The sequence below is a fragment of the Nycticebus coucang genome, chromosome 6 (genome assembly GCF_027406575.1).
Source record: "Nycticebus coucang isolate mNycCou1 chromosome 6, mNycCou1.pri, whole genome shotgun sequence".
NCBI lineage: Eukaryota > Metazoa > Chordata > Mammalia > Primates > Lorisidae > Nycticebus > Nycticebus coucang.
Genome location: NC_069785.1, coordinates 59,869,942 through 59,891,760, shown reverse-complemented (window position 1 = coordinate 59,891,760; position 21,819 = coordinate 59,869,942). Strand labels below are relative to the sequence as shown.

The 21,819-nt window shown below is 41.3% G+C and overlaps 1 protein-coding gene across 2 annotated transcripts in view; it reads right to left on the bottom strand.

Annotated features, from left to right (window-relative positions):
- The window catches only part of MYZAP (myocardial zonula adherens protein), a 99,700-nt gene that overhangs the window by 27,121 nt on the left and 50,760 nt on the right, over positions 1 to 21,819 (bottom strand). The window contains exon 11 of one of the 2 annotated variants that reach the window (XM_053594288.1): positions 4,068 to 4,151. In XM_053594288.1, coding sequence (XP_053450263.1) covers positions 4,068 to 4,151 — 84 coding nt within the window. Of the gene's footprint in view, positions 1 to 4,067; positions 4,152 to 18,730; positions 20,944 to 21,819 lie in introns of those variants that run through there. The other variant, XM_053594289.1, reaches the window with a different exon arrangement.

Below are 21,819 nucleotides of genomic sequence, written 5' to 3'. Positions count from 1 at the left end.
CAGAACTCTGTCTTATAAATCAAAATAATTAGATAAATTTGGAAAACATCACTGTGAGCTCAAAAAAGATACATATTTTCCCTAGTTCATCCACTATTATAATTGGCCTGGTATCTTAAATAGCTTGATGTAGCCATTTCACAATGTCAAAACATGTTACATACCATAAATATATATAATTTTTACTTCTTAATTATAAAAACAGTTGGCCTAACAATAGGCCTAGTGCTTTTGTCCACTACCAATTTTCATGCTCAGATAGGATCTTCAATATAGTTCTCAACTAAAATGAACAAGAGCTCCTTAGAGACAAACTAATTCCATATCTTGGAACAGAACAAAAACCAAGATAGGTCTAAAACACCTCGTTGTTATCAAATAGCAAGATGACTTTAAGAGCATCAGAAACCCTGTTACATGGCAAAGAAGTTCATGTATAAGAACTCTTTCTGGCTAAATTGCCACAATTTGAGCATCTAAAAAAAAAAAGAAAAGAAAGGTTTAGAAGAAAATAATAATTATTATTTTTTTTGAGACAGAGTCTCACTATGTCACCCTCAGCAGAGTGCCATGGCATCACAGCTCACAGCAACCTCAAACTCTTGGGCTTAAGTGATTCTCTTGCCTCAGCCTCCCGATTAGCTGGGACTACAGGTGCCCACCACAATGCCCAGCTATTTTTTTGGTTGTATTTGTCATTATTGTTTGGCAGCCCTGGGCTGGATTCGAACCTGCCAGCTCCGGTGTATGTGGCTGGCGCCCTACCTGCTGAGCTACAGGCGCTGAGCCAGGAAATAATTATAATTATGGAAATAAGTTGAGTCTGAGAAATTGAGTCTGAGAAATGCCTTGTGTTCATAACATCACTCCAAGGGAAAAATACTATAACATGTACAAAAAGACAGTTTCAATAGAAAAGAAGGGTGACTATAATAAGACACATGAAATTTTTATTGAGTTTTTAAAGTAAGAAGCATTAATATGTAAGAATATGTAGTCTCTTTTATAGAATATTAATTATATTCTGTTTATAAATTTTCTGTGTTAAGTTGGAAAGAATAATAAGGGGAAAAAAAGTTAGGTCGCTGCAGGATTTCAGGGCCCACAGAAGGACTGTTTGGTGGTCATAAAACAACAGGTGAAAAATAAAATAAAATAAAAAACATAAAACAACAGGTGGAAAGAGGGGCAGCAATTCATCAGTGTAAGTGGTCATTAGCCATGAGCAAGGAACAGCAGTCAGCAGAGTGTGTAAGATGATGAACTGGTCAAATGGCCACAGAGGAAAACCAAGTATTCAAACTGAACGTCTCATCTCCTAGGAGATAAAATCTCTTCATGGCCCAACTAAGTATGATATTAATAAAGAACATATAAGTTTTTAATAGTGCTAAAGACCAGGTCAATATATCACAATGATAAGGAGTCCTGAGATTGAATCATCTTGGGAGAAGCTGCCTAGTCCTATAACCCAACCAAGAATCAAAATGGTATGAACCCTAAGAAAACACTGAAGTGAGTAAAACGATGGCCTCAGAAAGATTTAAAAAAAAAACAAGAACAGAAACAATAGAAAAAGAAATTACACATTCAATATTGAATATTTTAGAATAGACTTAAGTCTAAATGTTTATTAAACTTATCATTATGTAACTTATTTTGTATATGTTTTGTTTGCTGTGTAAGGCGGATGTCTGAAGTAGCCAAAAGGAATTAACCATCCTAAACTTGCTTTGGAATTTAAATAGTTTCAGGGAATTTAGTCAATCAAATTTATAATCATTGTTTATTTAATACTCAAGAAAAACTGGTTTTGAAAGTCTTGCTGAATTAGACATACATAACTGACGCCTCCAGACCCACCCATATCTTCTGGGCACTATGTCCTGACAGGCCACTTGTGACTCCCTACCTGAAGGCTTCCTCTTGCTACCGGATTCTGCCAGAATTGTCACACACCCTGGAGCAGACCGCAGCCAAGGATTGATGGCAACTAGTGGATAATGCCCTCTCTAGCCTCTTGGTAAGGATTATTCAAGGGCCAGTTCCACAGCATCCCCAGAGGTCCCCAGTGCCAGTGAGCCCCAGCTGCCCTCAGGGGTGACCTCCTCAATAAGGTTCTGCTATTGACTTTTTTCTCTACCCTGTTGAATTTCCCTACTTCCCTACCAGGGCTTCCTGAGATCACCTCCCAGGTAAACCATCTGGGACTCATATCCATATCTGAGGGTCTAAGATAAAGAATGAGTCTGATAAATCAAGCATTGAACAAAGCACAAACACATGTGAGGCTTCTCTCTACACACATACTCCCTTGGGCATTTAATCACCCCAGTAGCATGGGGCAGGGGGTGGGCACTGTCTTGGGGGACCTTCTGCCTCTCTCGTCAGCATCTCTTTCCTCTTTCCTAGAAATACCCTCTGTCTGGACACATGGACTTTCACCAGAATGCTCATTTTCAGACCCTCACTTGGAAAGGTATGATTCCTCCCACTGGAAGCTGCAATTTCAGATGGAAATTTCAGCAATATCAATGTGCATTCATAAGGCTGGCTGTGGAGATGACAGGAGTGAGCATGGGTCTTCAAGAGACTGAGACCCTCGGGCCTTGAAGGACTTCTATCCTGAAGAACAGGCATCTGGGAGGTGATTTCAGAAAGCCCTGGTTGCGGGGGGAGGGGGGATGAGGAGGGAAAATTCAACAAAGTAGTGAAAAAAGACAATAGCAGGGACCATGCGGGACTTTGGTTGGGCTACTGTAGGCAGCCAAATGGGGTAAATCAAGACTCAGCTGGCCACCCCTGTAAGCATGATGGTGGAGAGCACAGGCTCTGTATTCAGGCCTCCACCTTGGGCAGGCTCCCTAACATCCCTGAACCTCAGTTTCCCGATGTATAAAATGGGGGCAGTGTTCTATAACTCAGAAGGCATCCTTTTGAATAGAGAACAAGAAGTTAAAAAATTATTGGCGTGCTTAGTACATGCCAGGAACCTTCTCATTTTATTGTCACACACACATAGGTGCAGTTAGACCCCCCAGTTTACAATTAGAAGAAACGTCCCCAGCATCACCCAACTAATAAGCAGACACAGTTTGAACTTGGGTAAGTCTGATTCCATGCTTTACGTCTATGTGACACAGATCTTGTGGAAAGTAACTAACAGTGCTTGGGCAAAGTCATTCCTTCCCTCCCTCCTTACTTCATCCATGGTCTCCTCAGCTGTCTTGCTGGGGAAGGACTATAAGGAGGAAGACAGGCAAAGCCAGGTGCTCGGCAAACTAGCTTTTCACGGGGTCTTAAAAGGAAAAGGCTCTCTGCCAAGCTCTTAATAAGAAGACGTTAGAGCAGATAGATTTTGGCTTCTCCTTCTATTAACACTTAACCTCTTACAGTTCTTCAAACCCCATGATTTCCTTCTCTGGAACCTACACAAAAAAATCTCCAAAGGACTTTCAAAAAGCCAGAAAGTCAAGAATACTTAGCATCTTAAAGTTTCAGGTAAAATTAAGGGCCTTAACGTGACCAGTCAATGGGACAGAAGAGCACTGGGTTAGGAGACAGTCTTGCAGCCTAGCTCTGGCGATGACAGACAGCCAGCTCTAACCTGGGGGTCCTTGAGCAAAATCACCTGTCCTCTCTGTGCCTCTGGTTTTTCATTTGTTATTACAGAGATGAAATTTTGTCAATGCAGAGATGGTAATCTGTATCTTGCCTTTTTTCAAGTTGGGGAGAGAAATGTATGTGAAAATGTTTCACCAAGTATAAAGCACCACACAAAGGTGGGTAATTCATTACCAACATTAATCAACAGCTTATCAGACTCACTTGAACAAGAAAAATTAGAGCCAAAAAGCAGAGGTGCTGCAGCAAGCTGGAATGAGGAGAGTCAGATGCTAAAGAAAAACCAGCTGTCAGATCCTCATTTTCAGGGCGGCAGTTAACCTTCAATCAATTTTATAAGGCCAGGAAATGGCCATATTTTTAATTAAGTGCCGGTGGTAGGCGTAGCAACATAAAATTTAATGGTAGGGAAGACATCAACTTAAAGAAACACGGCTTCTTACCTCTCCTTCTAAGAAAGATATCTTTTCTAGAAGCTGTAATATCAAGAGCTGTTTCTGTTGCACCTTTTTCTTTAGCGATTCAATCTAGAAAAGAAACAGATTGAAAATTGTTAATCAGAAATATAAACGTGTAAGTACACATTCCTCAACTGGAAGGGATGCCTTTGGTTTTCATTTAAACAGAACCTGCTCATTGATTCTGTTTACTGTTAATTATACTTATACTTCATACTGTTTCACCCAACAGTATTAACATGACATGCTCCATGAAAGGGAGGTTCTGTGAGCAGATAAGATGCCAGGCAGAATTTGGAGTCACGGCTCATTAGATTTCTTTAACCCAACATTTCCACACGGATGTTGCTGTGTAGCCCTTAAGAACTTCTCACGGACCCTCCAGAAAACATGCGTTGGGGAATGCAGATTCAACTCCTCAAAAAACAATTATTCAGCCCACGTTTCAAGCTTTCAGCTCTGTTATCCCTCTTAATACATTCATATTTGTTCAACCAAGTGTTAAAAATTTTGGTTTGAGAAAAGGATCACTGAAAGTGTCATTAAAAATGTTCATGAAATTTGGCAGGGAGTAAGCAAAAAAGACTTCCTCTGAGCTGGGCTTTTATGTTTGTTCTTACATTCTATCTTGGACAACTCTTTGTTTTTAATTCATATATCATGTCTCCCTCCACAAACCATGAGTTTCCTAAAAGCAGGAAAAAGTATACTCTCCCAGGCCATATCTTGGACAATAGCAGGGAAACAGTATTTAGGTTCAATAAATAATGCACCAACTTTCCGACAATCTTGTATATTAAATTTGAGCATTTACAAAGTTGTTTTTTCAAAAACCCTCTCAGTTGGCTTGGTGCCCATAGCTCACTGAGTTGGGTGCCGGCCACATACACTGAGGCTGGTAGGTTTGAGCCCAGCCTGGGCCTTCTAAAACGACAATGACAACTGCAACAACAAAAACAAAAAATAGCCGGGTGCTATTTGTGGCAGGCGCCTGTAGTCCCAGCTACTTGGGAGGCTGAGGCAGAAGAATCACTTAAGCCCAAAAGCTGGAGGTTGCTGTGAGCTGTGACGCCACAGCACTCTACCCAGGGCGACACAGTGAGACTCTGTCACCAAAAAAACAAACAAACAAACAACAAAACAAAAACCAAAAAACCCCTCTCAGCGCAAAATGACACATTTCCTATACAAAGGAAACAAGCAGTATCTAGAAAAGTACATTATGCATTTACCCTTTTTCTCAGCAATCCCATTTCTAGGAACAGCTCCCAAAGATACAATGGTCAAAACATGAAGTGACTTGGACACAGTATTTCTGCTATGTTAGAACACACCAAGCAAAGCAGAACTCCAACAATAATGGGTTAAAGAATCCATGGTACAACCTAACAAGGGAGGTCTGCATAACCTTCCAAAACAATGCAGAAGGTCTCTGAAACACTGACAGAGTGTCTTGTAAGGAACATAGGTGTGCTAGCTTTAGTATAAAGCATGTGGTGACATATAAATGTATATATATTTGCAAGAAGAGACCCTGCAAAGATAAAACAAACACTAATTATTAAGAAATAGTCACCAATAGAGAAAGGCAGGAACTTAGGCAGGGGAGACAGGTGGAAGAAAGTCTTCGAATGATAACTTGTTACGTGGGTTTAATTTGAAAGCACATTTTAGATATTCAAAAAAATAGAATTAAACCACAAAGAAAAAAGCGAACCCTAAAATTTGAAAACAAACTGAAATAAAGGAACTTACTCTCTTGCCTCAGCCTTCCAATAGCTAGAACTACACACACTCACCACCGCGCAAAGCTAGTTTTTCTATTTTTAGTAGAGACAGGGTCTCACTCTTGCTCAGGCTGGTCTCCAACGCCTGAGCTCAGGCAAACCACCCACCCACCTTGGCCTCCCAGAGTGATAGGATTATAGGTGTGAGGCACCAAGCCTGGCCAATTTGTATATTTTAATGGAATATATTCTAAGGATAAAAAGAGCTTCAAAGGAATACTGAAAAAATTGTTAGTAGTGACATTGCTATTGTTATTTTAAAACTAGTTGATCAATATAGTTGATCTATATTGTAGTATAATCAAGTTTGGAACCAAAACTTTTATTGTAAGACAAAGAAACAAAATTTTTAAAAAAGTACAGAGTTTTATTAAAATTTGAAATGACAATATCAACATGAACTTACAATCTTTTATTTTCTTTTGCAAAATATACATTTCTACTCTGTCCACTGAGAAAACTTAGAAACACTAAAGACATAATATATCTGGATTGCTGCCCCTAAGTAGCATTCCCCACTAGAAAAACATAGGACATCTTGTAGGAATTGGCCCATTTGAACCTGAGATAGCTTGTTATACCTGAAAACAAGGACATGAAAGGTTTCCTTTTGGGCCAAGGATGAGACAATTTGAACATCAGGAAGAATAAGGGGTGTAATTGAATATATATGGAATATATACGGAATATATAAATATTAAAAAACATGATTTTTTTATTTTTTTGAGACAGAGTCTCACTATGTGACCCTGGGTAGAGGGCCATGCCATGGTGTCACAGCTCATAGCAACCTCAAACTCTTGGGCTTAAGCGAGTCTCTTGCCTCAGCCCCCCAAGTAGCTGGGAATACAGGCGCCTGCCACAACGCCCGGCTATTTTTTGTTGCAGTTGTCATTGTGGTTTAACTGGCCCAGGCCGGGTTTGAACCTACCACCTTCAGTGTATGTGGCTGGAGCCATAACCACTGCACTGTGGGCACTGAGCCAAGAACATGAATATTTTATAATTGGACACCATCAAAAGTGACAAAGGGCTGAGTGTGGTGGCTCATGCCTGTAATACTAGAACTCTGGAAGGCTGAGCCAGAAGGATCCCGTGAGGTTAGGAGCTTGAGACCAGCCAGAGCAAGAGTGAGACTCCATCCCTACAAAAAATAGAAAAATTAGCTGGGTGTTGTAGCAGATACCTATAGTCCCAACTACTCTAAAAACAGTAACAAAAAACCAATTCCCTACTTGGAAACTTGGCAATTTATAGAAAAAGACAAAGATTTATCTTGCCTTACTTCTTCAAACTTCATTTTCAGATTTAAAATGAAAATGAGGAAAAGAAAAAAAGTTTGTAAAAAAAAAGAAAAAGTATATTGCAGATTGGTATTAAATGATACCAAGGAATTATCATTAATTTATCTAGGAATGACAAAGACATTATGACTACATAAAAAGAGTCTGTGCATTTTTATTATTAAATCACAGCTGTGTACATTAATGCAATCATGGGGTACCATGCACTGGTTTTATATACAATTTGAAATATTTTCATCACACTGGTTAACATAGCCTTCCTGGCATTTTCTTAGTTATTGGGTTAAGACATTTATATTTTACACCGTGCATTTTTTTATAGAGTATAGAGGCAATGTTATGCAGAATGCCTGGGATTTGCTTTAAAATACTACACAAAGTGGGGGGGGGAGGTGGTTAGGAACAAAAGGGGCAGATAAAGCAAATGCAGCCCAAACTTGCTATTTGTTGAGCCTGGGTAACGTAGGGAGCTCCATCAATTACTCCTCCTGTTCTTCAAGCATTTGGTATTTTTAGGATAAAATACTTTAAATTCCACATGGTGTCAAAAAATGTACTCTTCTGGCATAAAAAGCAAACCATACAACATAGAATAGAAACACACTTAAGAAAAAATGTCCAGTGTTGATAATAATTAAAGAAATTACCAATTAAAAACAGTAATGAGTTACCCTTGAATACCTATTAAATTTGCTAAAACTGGTGACTAAAGAAACAGTGTTGGCAGGGCCGGAGGGGGCAGCTACTCTCGTGTGTTGCAGGTGGCACTGTAAATTAGAATGACCCTTTAGGCAATTTAGCAATAAATATCAAGAGCCATAAAGCTGTTCATACCCTTTGACCCACTAATCCCACTCCTGGGAATTTATCCTAAGGATATAACTCAAACATAGGGGAAAAGCTATATATATAAAGATATTCTTGCTCCCATTATTTATAATAGAGAGAAAAATGGAAATAACCTTAATGTCTAGCATTAAAGGAATGGGTAATAAATTATGAATTATCAATTTGATGGAGTGTATTACACAAACACTAAAAACAAGTACACTGCAAAATGGAAAAGTGTTTACAAAAAGCCTCCAGGGGCAAAAAAAAAAGTTTCTAATGATGAAAGTAAAAGCTGGAAGCGAAGTTAGATACATGAAATCCTTCTGGGGTTACAATAGGGGCATGGTCAAAGAAATAAAAATAAAATAAAAAGCCAAAAAGTTTGTTTTGTGTAAATTTCATTCAATTTTTTGTAGGAATAATTTTCAAAAATCATTCTCAAAGTGTTCCTTTTTCATTCCTTTCTATAGTATTAAGACCTTAAAAATCTAACTTAAAAATCTTTAAATGAGAGGCAACATGGGTCCTGAAATTAACTAAAAGGTTCCAAGAAGGTCAGGGATAATATTTAATAGAATAACACAAAAAGTTGTTTTTCTAGGCCAGTGGCTCATGCCTGTAATTCTAGCACTTTGGGAGGCCGAGGCAAGTGGATTGCCTGAGCTCACAGGTTTGAGACCAGCCTGAGCAAGAGTGAGACCCCATCTCTAAAAATAGCCAGGTGTTGTAATGGGCACCTGTAGTCCCAGCTACTCAGGAGGCTGAGGCAAGAGAATCACTTGAGCCCAAGGGTTTGAAGTTGCTGTGAATTAAGACGCCACAGCACTTTACTGAGGGTGACAAAGACTCTGTCACCCGGGGTAGAGTGCTGTGGCATCATAACTCACAGCAATCTCAAACTCTTGGCTCAAGTGATTCTCTTGCCTCATTTTCCTGAGTAGCTGGGACTATAGTGCCCACCCAACACCTGGCTATTTCTTTAAGAGATGGAGTCTTGCTCTAGGCTCAGGCTGGTCTTGAACTCCTGAGCTCAGGCAATTCACTTGCCTCAGCCTCCCAGAGTGCTAGGAATAAAAAGTCTTTTCAAATACACTAGTTTCATTATCTCTAGAGAAATCAGAGTAGTTTGTATCTTGTGAAGAAAGCAAGATATGTGGTTTAAGAATACCCTGATCAATAGCTCTAGGGAGATAGCAAGATAATTCTGCTGATCATCATCCTCTGGATTGTGTTTAACATATTAATTGCCATGTGAGTTGTATTTAACTTATTCTAGTTTTGAGCCCAGGGCCTTGTGAAGCACATGTAATTCACACACACACACACATACACACACACACACCTCTTGTATATCAACTACCACATTAGAAAAAATAAATTTTGGGTGGCACCTGTGGCTCAAAGGAATAGGGCGCCAGTCCCATATACCGGAGGTGGTGGGTTCAAACCCGGCCCCGGCCAAAAACTGCAAAAAAAAAAAAAAATGAAAAAATAAATTTTGTCTTTGAGGCCACAGTGTTTTATTAGGTTAAGAGATGTGTGAATTATACATACTTCATGGGGCCCTAAGCTCAAAACTAGCATGAGTTAAATACAACTCCCATGGCAGTTAATGTGCTTGACCTAATCAAACGCTGTAGCCCCCAGGAAAAATTTTTTTTCCTAGTATGGCAGTCAATGTGTTAAAAATAAGTCAATCAAAGGCAAGGACATCATCTAGGGAGAGCACTGTAGGGAGAAGACCTCTGGACATTCTCATGAGAGAGAAGACAGCCAACGCTAGGCTGAAGAGGCACTTCTGTCTGGGGAGGAGGAGCTGGCCAGGAGAAGGATCTCGGGATGCTGACACTTCTAACAAGGCTCATGGTTTTCAACAAACGATGCTTCAGGAAGTGACTATGCAGGCCAGGTGCAGTGGCTCACACCTGAAATCCTAGCTCTCGGGAGGCTGAAGTGGGTGGATTGCTTGAGCTCAGATCGAAACCAGCCTTAGCAAGAGCGAGACTCTCATCTCCACTAAAAATAAAAAAAGTAGCCAGGGGTGGTGATGGGCACCTGTAGTCCCAAATACCAGAAGGCTGAGGCAAGAGGATTTCTGGAGCCCAAGAGTTTGAGGTTGCTGTGAGCTATGATGATGCCATGGCACTCTACTCAGGGTGATAGAGTGAGCCTCTGTCTCACAATGATGTGCTATTGTGCTAAATGGATGCTGTTCACACACATTTGCTTTTATCCATGAGCATTTCTCACAGACACCTCTAGTCCAGTAGATGTATTCTGTGACCAGAGTTGACTTGCTCAGGTTAGAGGAAAAAAGGATGCTGAGGCTGGCAAGTCAGGACACAGCTGGGCCTGCATCCGCCACAAGGCTGCCAACCTTGAATCCCAACTTAGTATCCCCTGCCATCTGCCCTGGAGCACATCTCATGACCTCTTTCAAATTAGGCACCCTTCTAAAATAACCATACTCACATGCTCCTGGGTTTGATCACCCTCTAGTAATGTCTAACTCCAAAGTCTTTGGTTCTTTCTTCACAATCTCTAAATCACACACTTATAGAAAATGATATTTCTCACTACCAACTTCAAAGAGCTTTGAAATATTGTCTCTTATAGCACCTACAACATGATCAGCACTCAAAATCAGCTACTATTATATGATAACTGGTATTTCTCGCACCCTAGACGGTGAGGCTTCCTGAGAGTAAAGACCTTGGTCCTCTTTATATTCTCAGACAATGAATGAATGCATCATCAAATCTGTTTGTTCATCCCTTAGACGTTGGGGTAAAAATTGTGTAGAACAGACCCTTAGAGGCAAGGATGGCCTTGCAAAACATACGTCCCAAACCAACCCCCAAATTGGTGGCCACTTCAAAATTCAGGGTACACTGCAAGTGGTGTGCCAGTGAAATCTACTAAGCCCCTTTACTCTCATTTTCTGATGCGCTCAAGTGTGTAAATTTAACTTTGGAGAGGTTTATTTACCCTTCACAAAGCTGCTTTTAGGTGCAGCAGTCAGCAGGTGGTGGTAAATGGCCCGTAGTACAGGGCTCAAATCAAATTAAGAACTGAGCAATTAGAGGCACTCGTTTTTCCACACCTTACTCCGCCTATTTGATTTATACAACAACATAATTTTTTTGCAACAGCTAAATTTAAATATCAAATAGTAGAGTCCTGAGAAAACAAAGGGAAAAAACACCAAACATATCTTGGTAAAGTCTAGAACTTTTTTAATGATGTTAACTTTTTTCTAATTTTTGTCTCAATTGGCATGTTTCTTTGTAACCCAAACTGAGTACACGCCCTGCTGTCTGATCAATCATTCAGAATGCTAATCTCTAAGACTATAGATCAGTTTGATATTAAACCTTTTGACTGTGAACACGCCTATAGGTGCTCAACTAAGATGTTCCTTTTATGTATATGAGCCTGTAGGCACCTTCTGTTTCTGAGCACTCAACAGTCAAACGGTTAAGGATGGAAGGGGAAAAAGAAGTTCTAACTTCTTAATTCTTAAAACTGATAATGGCTTTCTCCCCCATATTAGCCACAATTGGGTTCTCTGCATTGGTGGTTTGAGAAAAGCAATTGCCCCTAACCACAGCCACATACTGGAATCACCTGGAGGGAACTTTTGCAAAATACAGAAGTCCAGGCCCAGGCCCCAGAAATGCTGTGTATCTCAGTCTACTTAAAAACTCTCCCGAACTTCCAAGGGTCAAACTCCCTAGCGCAGACCAGGAAGCCTTTCTGTGCTCCTGCTCAGCCTTCCCACTTTCATTTTGTGCCCGTCCCATCCCACAATGAACCCTACCTTTAAGCCATTCACTCCATCCTCTCACCACTCAGTGAACACACACTGTCCTGCCTCCATGCCTTTGCACAGGCTGGTGCCTCCCCCGGGAACCCCTTCCCACTCCCCATCCCCTTCTCCACCAGGAAAACTGCTGCTATCACCATCTCCTCACAGGCCCCTCCCAGGCCAGCGTTTCCCAAGTCCTGCAGGTGGCTGTGTGGCTCTCTCCTCTGTGATACCTCCCTTTGAACAACCCCTGGTAGGAAAAATCACTGATACTCCATCCACTGTTTATACCCTTCCCTTGCTAGATCCCAGAACCACAGGGAACAAATTTCAGTCTATCAATGATCTTATATTAAAAGAGGTGAAATCCATCCGCACATTTTTATGAACCGCTTGGGAAACAGACTGCTAAGTAAAAAGCATTCCTCCCAACTTGTTCTGAAAAGAGCTTGTATGTCCACCAGACCAAAAGAAAACTGTACAAAACCTTAATAAGGTTCTGTTACGGACTTAGCACAACTCTGAAAGTTGTGAGTCTTCTCAGTTCTCCCAAAAAGGGAATTTTTTTGCCATCAGTCACATGCAGAACACAGACCGTTTCACGTCAGATGTCAGAAAATGATCCAGCTCTCCAGTTGGGATTATGTGAAGAGTACCCACCCAATCATGCAAGAGTAATGAACTATAACTTGATCTCAAACTCAGGGACTATGAAGAAAAATTAACAAACAAATACAGCAGCAAATAAATTTTAAATATTAGATAGCACTTGATGGGGGTTTTGTTAAGAGATTGTGCTTTGGGGTATTTTCTTTCACCAGCTGGCAAGTGGTAAAATACGTTAAAAAAGGTCTTACACCAAAAAATAGGGAACACACCAAAACAGAGCACATGAAGAATGCACCTGAGCTTTATTATACACTGGGAGTGCCACGTAATGATCAGAGTTACTGTCTCCCCTCATTGACACTAGCGGTCATGTTAAAACTCCTAAAACAGGCGGCGCCTGTGGCTCAAAGGAGTGGGGCGCTAGCCCCATAGGCCGGAGGTGGTGGTTTCAAACCCAGCCCTGGCCAAAAACTGCAAAAAAAAAAACCTCCTAAAACACAGGCCAGGCACGGTGGCTCATACCTATAATCCTAGCACTATGGAAGGCTGAGCTGGGTGCATTGCTTGAGCTCAGAAGTTCGAGACCAGCCTGAGCAAGAGTGAAGTCTCTAAATATAGCCAGGTGCTACGGTGGGTGCCCACAGTCCTAGCTACTCAGGAGGCTGAGGCAAGAGGATCTCTTAAGCCCGAGAGTTTGAGGTTGCTGTGAGTTGTGACACTACAGCACTCTACCTAGGGTGACAAAGTAAGATTCTATCTCAAAAGAAAAAAAAAAAACTCCTAAAACACTTACTAGTTCTACACCAGGACAAAGACACACCAGCCATGATGGTAACGGGGTATCCCACCCCTTCTTTGATCAGTCTCTCATCAATGAGAGGCTGACTAAGAGGGAGGAGCTGTTAGAATAATTTATTAGGAGGCCCTTAGGCTGAGATGGCCCCAGTGCCTTGGGTTCCCATCTAAGCAAGCTGAAACCCAACTCGGACTGAGTGGTTACAGCTTAGGAAAACCAAATTTATCTTAACCAATCAGAAACTACCCTCTAACTAGAGACTTCATCAATCCAAAACCACCAACTAACCTCCACCTAGGGACTTCTAAATCAAGCATTTTCTTTGTCTTGCTTCCTCAAACATCTTACAAAAGTTTTCCCCTTGTGTCCCCTAAATGAAGCCCTGAACCACCTGCAACCTGGCTGATGCCTAATTCATGAATCATGAATAACCTCTTTAAGATTAAATACCAAAAACAAAAAATATAATTGATAATCACACTTAATTGAACTGTTTAAAATCTTGTCAGGAAAAAGGAATTTGATTTTTCACATCCAGACTAACTTTATGGCATTTGTTTTATTTTCAATTTTAAGAATCACCAATTAAGGCCCAGCAGCACATTTATTTAAAATCGGGGTGTGGGGGCTTGTGTGTCATGTGGCATTTATGATGCATTTATGATGATATAATTTATTTTCCCATTGGAAATTTACCAAAGATGTATAAATGCCAATCGAATCAACATGACATTATCAGGGTCAGGAATTCTAGGTGAAAATAAAGCAATATGATACTTTACTGTGAGTTCTTAGAGGTTTTTTAAGGATAAAAAATGCTGTTCTATTATCAGAAAATTTGAAAATTTCACAAGGAAGTGGCTTGAAGATTCCTATTATTATTTTCAAAACTCCCAGAAACTCAGTGAACAGGTAAAAAGACTGGGGCAGGGACAGAACAGAACAGGCGATAACCTTCAGGATTCGGCCACCTTCTCCCTTTGCTTCAACCCTCTGTGATCCAGCAAACCATTATTCCCATTTCCCTCAACAAGAGATGAATTATGTTTGATGCCCCCATATGCCCCACCGTGAAAAAAAAGAATACTTGATCTTTTCTACTCTTCCTCTGAAAAGGTTTTTTATTTTTGCTACAGCTTCCCTTAATTCTATTTTAGAAGTCTTGTAACACTGTGATTTCACGGTTATTACATTTTTAAAGTGCATTCTCCCTGATAAAAGCCACCACAAAAATGTAAGAATAAAAATAATAAAGCTTAGCCTCTTTTTAACAAAAAATAATCATGCAAAGAGAAATATGTCAAGATCGGAATCTCCCCTGCACTAATGTCGCCCGAGAGAACAGTTTAATAAGGAGGAAGAAAATGGTACATTATCTCATTTGTGGGGAAGTGAAGGGAATGAATTAAGGCCACAACACAACAAAACTGAAAAATTGCTAAATGAAGCTCTGAGTGGGGAAAATGAAAAATCAATGAAGGAATGGAGGGGAAAAGGTACATTTTTCATCTTCATGATGCTTGATTGGGTTTGTGGAAATTCATTTTCAATTAATGTGTCTTGTGGCATTCAGCCAGGCTAGATATGAACATGGTACATATTTTAATCAATTTTTTTCTATTAAGTTTGAAGTAATATATAATAATAGAACTACACCATTCAAAAGCATCAGTTGAAACTGGCTTCCGAGGTAAAATAATCTAATTTGGTTTGCTTTCTATCTTACATTGAAGATAACCCAACTTTTCTTTAAAGAGAGCAACAGCAAGCAATCTGATTCTCCTGGGTACCCCTAAAAATGGCCTGGCTAGAAAAATGTCCGGGAAAGACGGTGACATTGGCTTCCCAATCTGAGAGCATTCACTGACAGTATCAGGAACACTGCTGGATTAGCTCACGATTCTCAGGAACAACACTCAGTGGTTATCCCCACTTGAGGAGGAAACTGAGGTTCCGAGACTTCCATCATTCCGTCATTCCCTCAACAATTATCTAGATGCTGCTGGGGCCCGGCTCTTTCACACCATACTGTGTGCTGTTCAGAGCTTCTCCTGCTTCCGTCCTCCCTGTGATGACAACCTGTGACTGCAGGGCCACCCCAGAAGCTAGGCAGAGCTGGGAAGAATGTTGATGCGTCTTTCACGAAGGATCTGCTGGGGCCCTAAGTCTTCAGGCTGTGCTACTTCCCTCTTATGGAAGGTGGAATGCAAAGGTGGGGGAGCGGCTTATTTATTCCCATGCTGCCCTTGATGGATGCAGCTTCAGAGACAGCACACCATATCCTCAACTGGAGTATCCAGGGAAAGAATTATTTCAGAATAATGTAATAAATGGAGGTAGTGAGTGCCACACCTGGCACAAAGCTGATATTGAAAAGATGGTACTTGAGAGAGGGGAAGAGGGAGGGGGGTGCTCCCACCTGATGGACACAATGTACAGGTACAGGACACCTGTACCTCCTGGGTGCGGGACACCCTACAACAGGGACCTCGCATAACAACACAAACATTGTAACCTCATCATTTGTAACCTCATATTAATCTAAACTTAAAAATAAAAAGATGGTACTTTAATAACTGTTCCTAAAGTTCAAGTGCTTAGCACATGAACCCTTCTCTAGCGCTAGCCAGGGCCCTCAGAGCCGTCTAGCTGCCCTCCCCGCACGTCCCCACTCCCATCTGCCCAGCATTCCCCTGCCAGATGCACCACTCTGAGGCTCAGATCTGACTGGGCAATGGGGAGCCATGGAGGGATTATGAGTGGAGTAATAGAGGATATTTTTCTTGGCTTGGTGCACTCAGCCCACATTTTCAGCCATTTCATTTCTTACTTCCTCCTACAATCCAGTCAAACTAGATGAATGCTCCCTAAACTCACCCTACTGCTTCCTGGTCTCCATGATTTTGTTTTTATTTACTCTGTGTCTTGTCTGGCATGTCCACCCATGCGATCCCTACCTAGAAAAATGCACCCCTTCCTGCAAGACCTGGTCAAACACTACCTCCTCCCTAAAGACTCTCCACCCACCCCAGAAGTCAATTTTATTTGCAGGCACTGTGTTAAGCACTTAGCATGCATCACTTCAGTCAATCCTCAACCATCTTTGGAGGAGGTACTACTCTGACCACTCCCATGTCACTGATGAGGAAACTGAACCTTGGAGAGGAAAAGTAATTTGCTCAAGATACAAGCCCTTGTCAGAAGCAGAGGTAAGAAGCAAAACCATATTTAGTTTACTCAGAGAACAAAACCAGATTTAATTTACCCCAAACCTATGAACCTAACCACCATGTTCTCCAGCTTCTGTATTCCCAGCACTCAACACATTTAAATGTCAGCCGGAAAGTCCTTAACCCATTTTTTCTCTGGGTTCATAAGAGGCACTTCTTAAATGTTTCCTGACTGTCCCATCAGAGAAGAGCTCCCTTGAGCTACACCTGGCTTCTCCTCCCCATCCCCACTCCCACTCCCAAGCCCAAAGACGTGGTTTTATGCAGTCAGCAGAGGAGTGCAGGCGAAACAACTCCTGCTTGACAAAGGTGATGTGAAAAAGATCAACAAGGTAATGCTGTTAGAAAAATAAACTTTCCATGAGCCAAAAAAAAAAAACAAAAGGAGCCCTACTTACATACATGAAAAATAAATTCCATATACATTATGTGTCCAACAAATATTTATTGAGCATCAACTATATGCCAGTGACTGTTTGAGGTGTCAGGGATACAGACATGAGCAAAGCAGACAAAGGCCCCTGCTCTTACAGAGCTTACATTCTAGTGAGGGAAACAGCAGACAAAATAAATAGGCAAAGCAGCTAAGTACATGGTATACAAGTGCCAAGTATAAGGTGACCAGTGCCATGGAGAAAAATAGAGTAGGAAAGGGCTGAGGAGATAGGGATGAGGGTTGTAATTAAAGGCCTAACACTGAAAAACAACCCCAAAACTATTACAGAAAAATACCTTTATAACAAACAAGACACACCACATAGCCAAACAGATTAACTTTATCAATATTTAAGAACTTACATATAAAAGATAACACAAACAAAAACCATTGACTGGGAGAAGACAATGGCCCGTAAATATTTTTTGATGAATGACAAACATTGGCACTATGCAGAGTTCCTACAAGTCAGGAGGAAAAAAGATAAGCAAGCTACTATAAAAATGAACAAAAGATACAAACAGCCAGTTTACAAAGGAGGAAATCCTTGGTCAATAAGCTTACCAAAAGTTTTTCAGCCTCATAATTAGTAATGAGTAGTAATCAAGCCGATGCAAATTAAAAGTAAGACACAATGCTGTTTTGTAACGAGCCAAAATTATAGTCCACACAGTGCCCAGTGGTGGTGAGCATTTGGAAAGAACCTGCAATTAGTGGAAACGTCTGGCCACTCTGGAGAACAGGGCGGTACCCAGTAAAGATGAAACTGTGCCAACCCCACGCCCTAGCAATTCCTCCTCTAAGTATATTTCCTAGTAAGAGAACCACGGAGACATGTTTGGCATTGTTTGTAAAAGAATAAACATATCTATCAATAGGATAAATAGGTTACAACATAATTATATAAAAGAACATTAGATAGCCATTGAAGTAAACAACTTAGATCCAAATGTAGTAACAATAAAAACAAAACTGGGGCAAAGAGTAAGTTGCAAAATATGTACAATAAAATATATTATCTATATTATAAATTAATATTTATATAAATTATTAAGCATATTATACTAAGCTATATACTGATAATAGCTATATATATGTAATAAAAGCATCAAAATATAAGGCCAAATTGTCTCTGAAGAAAGAAGAAAGGCAGAAGAAGGAAGTGAAATGGAATTGGAGAAGAGTAAAAAGAGAATCTCTTCTACATCTGTAATGTTATCTTTTATTAAAAATAAAAGTACAGGCTGGGTATGATGGCTCATGCCTGTAATCCAAGCACTCTGGGAGGCTTAGGCCGGAGGATTGCTTGAGGGAATGAATTCAAGACCAGCCTGAGCAAGAGAGAGGCTCCATCTCTACTAAAAATAGAAAAAATAAGCTGGACATTGTGGTGAGTGTCTGTAGTCCCAGCTACTCAGAAGGCTGAGGCAAGAGGATCACTTAAGTCCCAGGAGTCTGAGGTTGCCGTGAGCTAGGCTAAGGCCAAGGCACTCTAGTGTGGGCAAGAGTGAGACACTGCCTCAAAAAAAAAAAAAAAAAAAGGGCAGCGCCTGTGGCTCAGTGAGTAGGGCGCCAGCCCCATATGCCGAGGGTGGTGGGTTCAAACCCAGCCCCGGCCAAACTGCAACAAAAAAAAATAGCCGGGCGTTGTGGCGGGCGCCTGTAGTCCCAGCTGCTCGGGAGGCTGAGGCAAGAGAATCGCGTAAGCCCAAGAGTTAGAGGTTGCTGTGAGCCGTGTGACGCCACGGCACTCTACCTGAGGGCGGTACAGTGAGACTCTGTCTCTACAAAAAAAAAAAAAATTATATTAAAATAAATAAAACAAAAGCAAACATGCTAGGAATGTTAACATTGTTAATTCTACAGAGATATATGGGTTTTTGTTTTCATCAATCTTTACAATTTTCTGTAATTCAAAAATTTTTTAATTAAAAATAGAAGAAGAAAGGCTAGCTTTAGACTCCAGATCTAGGTGTGGAGCCCAGCACCACCATTATTTTCGGAGAGATTGTGAGCTACTTATCTTTTAAGAGTTTCAGCCTCAGCTTCCTGTGCTTAAAAAAAAAAAAAAAATTGACAAATAATACCTCCCATAGAGTAGGATTAACATGGGAATGTGAGATCCATATGCATAGCCTTGAAACAAGAGAAGCATTCAATGACCAAAGTGACTTGGCACATGGACCACAATGTAGCCTCACTCACTTACATGCTTTCTATGGGCAACCCGGCACCTGGGTCTCTAGGAAATAGTTCAAAGCCAATTTGAAGAGTTTTAATAAAATTAAATTGTGGGCTCAATAACGTGTCCAAAGAAAAGATCTTGTCTCTTGCAAAGACAATTTATACCATGAACACATTCATTAACACCTGCCAATATAACCCTATAGTACTTCCGGAACACACAGACGGAAAAAAGGCTGGCACGATCCTGTTCCTTTCTGATACCTTCTCAACGCTTCACATTTCAGATAAAGCATGTAAGATTATCAGATAAAGAAATGAATAATCCCATGTTAAACACTAAAATTTGCAATCACAACATTTTCATCTATAAAATTGTCAGCCTTTTGAGGAAGACCCTCTTTGCGTGGGGGCAAAAGCAACCGTGAGGCAGAGTTGCAGCCTTGCAAGGCTACAGGCTGAGGAGAGGATGGGGACGGGGTGGTGAGGTAGGACCAGAGCACGTAATCAGGTTTGACGGGCAAGCCTCCAAGTTAAGTTCACACCATACCACAGTCTAGAGGGGGGGAGGTGACTTGAGGGACAGCAGCAAAGATGGAGAAGAAAATAGGGAACTATGCTGGGCAAGTCGAGATCAGTGATTCTCACGTCTGATTCCATCTCCTTGGCAGAACTCTGAAGACCCAGCAGAGTATCTGGGTAAGAGCAGAGTCACCTGGGCAGAGCTTCTAAAGCAGTGGTTCTCAACCTTCCTAATGCCACGACCCTTTAATACAGTTCTGGTGGGTCACGACCCATAGGTTGAGAACTGCTGATATAAAGGAAACACCAAAGGCAAATGTTGACAAAAAAGCGTCTACATACCCAAGGTGCCAGAGAGAATCAGCAGGAGGAAGACCTAGCCAACAGCCGAGGGGCCTGGGCCTCTGGAGGCACCCGCCCCATTAGCTCAGCCTACCAGCTCACGCAGGCTAACAACGCCTGTGACTAGGGCCCCTGCCACTGCTGGCTCTCAGCAGGACTGTTACGCTCTGATGGAATACCAGCACCTAGGACCGGCTCAAGAAAGACCCCTATAAAAATAAAGTGCCTGTGAAATACAGTTCACTTCAATACACATGTATTTCAGACAAATAAACTCTTTTCATCAGACATACTGCTTTTCATGAAGTTGGATGAACTGACTGTTCAGGCAAAATGCCTACAGTGATAGAAGCAAACAGAACATTTCTTGGAAGGGTGCTGAGATGACTAGGGTTGGTAACCATTCAGAAAAGACACCTCTATTCATGTAAGTGGCACAGATATTGTGTAATCACACAGACGCTGGCCTGCTCCCATGTTTTCTGGGATGTAACCTGGTGGGGTGTACTTCCTCCCCACAGCACTGAAGGGCTTCGTGCCCACTTCCCAGCTCCTTAACGGATGTCCTCAGTAGCTTTTCTGTAAATAAGGATTCATCTTCCAAGCTCTTCGGCCAGCCTCCACATGGCACTTTCTGAATGAATTTTTTAGCAGTCTTTTTCATTGCAGTTCCTTCTTTGACATAAGGAACCCAAGTTCCTAAAAACACTGTGGATCTCTGAGTTCTCCCAACTCTGCAGTTGGAGGCTGTACAGGTTGACATGACAGTATGTGGGTGCCTTCACAAACGACAGCCCCACAAGGTCAAATTTTCCTCTGGATAGCACGTCCTTCTTGTTTTGTCCATGGGCTTATCACCGAGAAATGCCACCTCTTCCCAGCAGAGAGGGTGCGAGTATTCTTCTAATCACCAAAAATAAAAGGAATCGCTTCCAACCCAGAGCAGGCTACCAATTTATCATCTTCCAAAGAGCCGGAGACTAAATCTGGAGAAGAGCTCGTGTGACATGATCTGGAGACAGTTCAATGAGTGGGTTAGGGTTGTGAGCTCAGTGCTACACACGCTTTCCCCAACCCCCACCCCCCGGCTAGGCTAATCCCCAGGGACAGGACGTGCTCGGAACTCTCCAAACATGGGATACTCAGCAAAAGTGTGCTTTGCGTGCTGCCCATTTTGGAGCACCACACAATAGTTTTAAAATGAGTCATGTGCCAGCAGACGGCTGGACCACTTAAAAAGGAAGATTCTTGGAATGGACAGAATTCAAATTTTACAAACTGCTTTGTGTATAAATATTCTACTTGGGAGACTGATAGCTAAGCCAGAAAGCAGCACAGATCACAGAAAAGAAGAAAGGAGTGTACCCAAAGATCCAAATTGGCCCACAAGACTCCCAAAGGGAAGGATGAGGGGCAGCCCTGTGTAATGCCCAGGAGATCAGCTTTACTTCAGGTGTGCACAGTCGGAACTCTTCCACTGGTAGTAGTAACAATAGCTGCTTTTATTTACTGAGTACGTCTTACGTTCCAAATAACATGTTTACGTGTTTTATATACATCATCTCATTTAACTCCAATAAAAAGCACTCTTGGGCAGATATTGTTATTAATTCCATTTTATAGGCAAGGAACCAATAATTTTTCAAAGGTCCCACAATTAGTAAATGCAGGTCTGTCTAATTCTAAAGTCCATGCTCATTGCTATTTTTCTAGGCCACCTTTCATTGTATGCTCATAAAGGGGTGCTTGCGGAATTAGGGCCTGGCGAGGTAAGTTAAAGAGCTTTAGGAAAAAAAAAAGAAGACTGCTTTGGGGGGTTTTTTGAGACAGAGTCTTACTATGTCGCCCTCGGTAGAGTGCCGTGGTGTCACAGCTCACAGCAACCTCA